Here is a 5,348-nt window from a genome sequence, read left to right as displayed (position 1 = left end):
CTTCTGGAGGTCCGGACCCTGCTTGAAAAATTAAGTTTCTGGAAATGGGGTCCGGACCCTGCTTCTGGCGGTCCGGACCCTGCTTGAAAAAACTTGTTTCTGGAAATGGGGTCCGGACCCTGCTTCTGGAGGTCCGGACCCTGCTTGAAAACATTGGCGGACATACTCTAGAACCTGCTTCCTAAACATTCTCATTTTCAACTCTATACATGTAAACCGAATGAGCCAAAACCTAAACTAACACTTTTGTTTTTGGAAAACATGGTTAGTCCAAGGTTTCTTGTTTACCATTCCATAATTCTCTATAAATAAAGACTATTGTAATACAATTTAATATATTTCAATATATTCAAGATATAGTCCTAACGATTTCATCAATTTCTCTATGTCCTTCCACTTTTTTTTTTGATTATATATATATATACACACTTTATAAGTGGTTCTAAGGAGCTTCATTGGTAACTTGATTAATCTTTTTAAAATGATAACAAAGACGTGAATAACGTTTTTCCTGAATCATTATATATTTATCAAAATAACTAATCCTGTAAAACGTGGCCAACAAATACAAAGTGCAATGGATGTCACTTAAATATGAGAGTCAACTCATGAGTTTCAAATAAGATTTTATGCCAAAAGAGGCAGAGCAGGGTACTAATAATTATAAGTAGTTCATAAACACTAAAGGATTCAGGATTAGGATATCATTCATAATCAAGGCTTTGTGTGGGTATGTAATTAATTAAGAGAGCATATAGTGAAGAGAGCCATAGAAGGGAAGTTCATAAAAGCACCAGGAGTAATATTAGTTGTCACTCTGCATAAACTACAGATGCCACAAGCAGGCCTATCACTTGAAGCCACGTACAAAAGATTTACATGAAAAGCATGCAAACACTTGAATGAAATTAAGTTATGAGACTTCTTTTGACATGGCTTGTCAGAGATGTATTGATTGAGATATAGACATTCTCATGATGCACACATATTGTCATACATCCATCCATCCACATAAAAGACTTATGCTTCTGCAGTTCTGCTAGCTATTGCTTCTTCCACATACATACATACATGCATACAGTCATTGATGGCGTCGATGATCAGCCTGGAAGAGCTCCACCTCTACCACAAAATTGACAGAGACATATTCTCTCGTCTTGTCACAAACTTTAACCGAGACCCTGCAGAATCCTTGGTTGTCATGGCTCTTTGGCTTTGGCTCGAAGACAAGAATTACCCAAACATTATTGTAAAAATGGTCGGGCTGCCTGATGCTCTTGTGGGTGCATTAGCAAATGAAGCTGTTTTATGCCTCAAGTGTCTAGAATCCAACCTTCCTCGCGCGGCTGCCGGTATTCCCCTAACTGCAGCACTTATGGAAAGAGACATATCTTTGCAAATGTTCACCCAAAACAAATTTTCTGCAATTACTGGGATAAAGAGTTTTCTCAACAACATTTGCTGCCATATTTTTACCGATATTCTACAACATGTTCTACCTCCTGCTGGCGCTAATTCACAAGCAAATCTGAACCACCCATTGTTTGGTGCCATCACAGTAGTACTTACGCCTGTGAGCAGTAGTACTGGTTTTTCTGCAGGAGGATTATGGGATTGGCAACCGGCCGATGGCCATGATGTGTCGGAGGACGACAGGACAATGTTTCTGACATTTTCACGAGGCTTTCCGGTGTTGGAAGAAGAAGTGAAGGAGCTTTTTACAGAGCTTTTTGGGGATTGTGTGGAAAGTGTGCAAATGGAGACTGTTCCTTCGAGTGAACAACCTTTGTATGCTCGAATGGTTTTGCGGTCTGTTACGTTTGTTGATCGAATGTTGAAGGGGAAACGCATATCAAAGTTTCGGGTCAATGGCAAACACATATGGGCTCGGAAGTATGAGCGCCGAGATCAGTAGATGTTTGCTGCTGCATGTTGTGTATTATCTTTGGAGGGAAAGAAATGGTAATGTTGATTTTCTTCTTTTCAGATAAATTTAGTTTCAGGATTCCAATCTTCCACTCTTAACATAGTTGTATGTTTGGGATAAGAATCCTCCCCGTTTCACTTGAAATTGAAGGAGTTCTGTTTTAGTTGTTTGAGGGCCGGTCGGGCTAGGTGAAATAGAATTTTATTAGTTTGAAGTGAAATGAAGAAGATTCGTTTTATGGTTAAATTTTTGTTTTGTTGTATTGAACGGTATACATTGTGCCACGTCATTTAAAAATCTTAAATAACATGACAATATATTTGCCATGTGACAACATATATGAAATTTAATATGGACAATGAAATCATCCTCTCGATTTTACCTCATCTAGTGAAACCGTCATTCTTGTTTATATTAGTTTTGTTCAATGAATTTTATTCATCCAAAAACATTGTTGAACCTGCTTTTTGACTCTTTTCAATTCTACCAAAAAAATAATCTTAATCTTACACCAAGAATCTTTAACTCATGTGATTAGAAAACCTTCAAGTATAGTTAAATACGAATGTAAACAGTAATTAACATCATGCATTAAAACAGTTTGTTAAAAGCTAGGTTTGGCTCTGTACCACAATGGTAGAAGCTCTCCAAGCAAAGCCTCTAAGAAATACCCTCTCTCTCTCTCTCTCTCTCTCTCTCTCTCTCCTCCTTTTCTCTTTCTCACTCTAGAGTTCGGGTGTCTAAAATATACGAAATAATGAATTTCACTGGCACATCAAGAAACAAGCACATGGAAGTATGTTTCCAAAGTAAACAATTGGGTAGAGAGAGAAGCTCTAAAAAAACCTAGGGTTTTTTTCTTCAGCCATCTCCTCAGTGGGACTCTTTCCACCGCCTTGTGCAGCATTTTTGGGGACGAGGGAAAGGCTTTGTTTTTTCCTTCCTCCCCTCCCCCAAACCTTTTTTTTCCATGGTTTTTTGCTGTTTTTCGTTTGCTTTTTTGTCTTCTTGTTTGTCTACCAGATCAGCTGCTACTCCTCAGTATCGCCTTCCTCCACCCTCGCTTTTCGTCGTCCACGACCACTTCAGTATTGCTGTGCTGCCTAGCTTCTGCCATCCAACCCCCGCCGCTCCTAGATGTCACTTGGGATATAGATCGGGTTTTGAAACCCGATCTACTTTTCCCTATTGATCCCACCGCCAAACACGCTAGTCCACCTCCTCCTCTGCTCCCCATCTTTCTGTTGCAGCCAGCCACTCTCTGTCCCGCCATCCACATGCTAGCGCGTGGTGTACACTCGCCGGCGCATGCATCTCACACGCCCCCCGAAAACCTCCAACCGCCTCTCCTCTGCTAGTGCTGCTGTCCTAAGTGGTTGTTTTTTTCTTGTAATTTTTCTATATTTTATGTTGTGTTTTGCTGTATTTTCTATTTTATGTGGGTTATTGTTTCCCTGATCTAATATAGTTTGATCTTGTGGAAGAAACTTTTGTTGCCGGTATTCGTCCTTCAACGGCTCTCATCTGGTTTTATGCAGTACCTTTCTTGTAACAACCTCTTAATGGTGGTTGTTGCCTTCACCGCATAAGACTCTTTACCGAGTCTTTTTGCCACTTGTTATCGCCTTGTGTGGCCCTTAGAAAGGCTTGGCTTATTTATAATTCTCCTGGGATCATGAATGAAAATCATTGCCTACAGTCTATTATTGTTACTGTCTTTGTACTGCATTTTCCATTTGTGCTTTGTTGTTAAAGTGCCCACCCTTTTGTGGTTGTTAGATCCATTATAACTCGCTTTCCCTTATTTGAATAAAGAAAAAAAAAAAAGTGAACAATTGAAAAATATCTCTAAGCTCCATTGTTTCACCCTTCGTTGTAAATGAACTCCATGACTGCACAAGTGGCCTAGCATAAGAGGTTAGGCAGCACTTTAGACTAGACTAAAGTTTTGTCATTGTGGGGCATGCATGGGCCAATATTGAATTTCTTGATGAACAAATTTGAAGGGTAAAAAGGGTTGGTCAATATATATAATATACACCTTTGTATTGGTTTATAAAATATCTGGGTTAATTGTAGACCCTCTCTCTTTAATTTATTCAATATATTTATTTTATTATTTTTTCGGAAAGTGCCAATAAAAAAACAAAGCTAGTATTGTATTTGACCGCTTAAGTGTTTTTTTGTATTCTTTTTTGGGAAGGTGCCAATAATTGTCGAAAAATATAAATTAATCTAGAGGTTCCTTTCTTGTATCTTGATGATTCATTTGATAATAAATAATTAAAAAACTAGAATTAAAATATTTAAAAATAATAAATAATTAAAAAACTAAACCCTAAAAAAAAAAAAAAAAATACAATTTATGGGGTGGCCCGGCCATTACATTTTGGCCAATAGGGGTGGCTGGCCATCCCCATTTTGGCCATTGCCACCCCAAGGCTGTTCTGAGGGTGGTTCGGCCACCCTTGCGGCTGGCCTAGGGTGGCCGAACCACCCCTAAGGCCTTACATATATTATTACATAAAACTAATGCAAAAATTACATATATAGCAAAAAAAACTTAAGTAATCAATTTTTGCTATAATTCCATTCTGTTTGGTATAGTCCCTTGCGAACCTTTGCACTAGGGTTGAGCTCGAATATTTGGTGGTCCCCCAGCGAACATTCGGTCAAAAGCTAATTTTTAATCTTTGAGGCTATTTTCAAATATGATTTTTCACAAAAAGGGGAACACTTTTATAACTCTTTAAAATTATGGGGTGTTCATTGATTTAAAACAAGTGATTATTATTAATAAATCATTTTCTTAAGGGTATTTTGGGGCATCACATTAGGCTTTTGGTGAATTTCATATATTAATATATGGAGCCAAAGACTCGCATTTCTTTGTCAGAAGCCAAGTACTCCTGGAGTGGATACAGCTTTCAAAAGCATACAAATTATGGAATTTAATTAGATTTTTCTAATTATTCAAAACCCTTTTCTAAAATTTTACCTTTATTTCATAAATAAACACCCAAGAACAAAATAAGCTTCAAAAGTGATAACTATATATGCCCATGGGCTTTGTTTTATGCCTGCAATCAGCTAAAACCATGCTCTGTTTTTTGCTTCTCTCTGCCTTTCTAGCTCGAGCTTTTTCAAGCTCCCCGCTCGACCCTATCAGTTTCTCTTTGACCTCATTCAACAACGAAAGTTGCAGAAACGGGGAGCTTATTTGCATGGGTTCTGTGATTGCAGGCGATGGGTATTTGAGCATTACGCCGGACCCACAACAACAAGGCAATTCGAGCTCACCAACTCTGCCGCTCAACAAGGTTGGCGGGGTTCTGCACGCCCACCCTGTGCTTGCATGGCCGGCGATTATCTCAACCACCTTCACTGTTAGGATTTCTGCCTTCCCGAATTCCACCGGTGC

General features: G+C 38.8%; 1 protein-coding gene across 1 annotated transcript; it reads left to right on the top strand.

Annotated features, from left to right (window-relative positions):
• The first annotated feature begins 1,087 nt into the window (after positions 1-1,087).
• LOC132189624 (uncharacterized) lies at positions 1,088-1,915 on the top strand. Its single transcript, XM_059604371.1, has one exon. It carries the CDS (start codon positions 1,088-1,090, stop codon positions 1,913-1,915), a length of 828 nt encoding a protein of 275 aa, XP_059460354.1.
• The last annotated feature ends 3,433 nt before the right edge of the window (positions 1,916-5,348 follow it).

Source organism: Corylus avellana, chromosome ca8 (assembly GCF_901000735.1).
Source record: "Corylus avellana chromosome ca8, CavTom2PMs-1.0".
Taxonomy (NCBI): domain Eukaryota; kingdom Viridiplantae; phylum Streptophyta; class Magnoliopsida; order Fagales; family Betulaceae; genus Corylus; species Corylus avellana.
Note: the sequence above shows the minus strand (reverse complement) of the source record. Positions and strands in the feature narration are given on the sequence as shown.

Bases quoted from the DNA above. Each gene is read 5' to 3' on its own strand.
- LOC132189624 (XM_059604371.1), top strand. From the start codon at position 1,088: ATGGCGTCGATGATCAGCCTGGAAGAGCTCCACCTCTACCACAAAATT.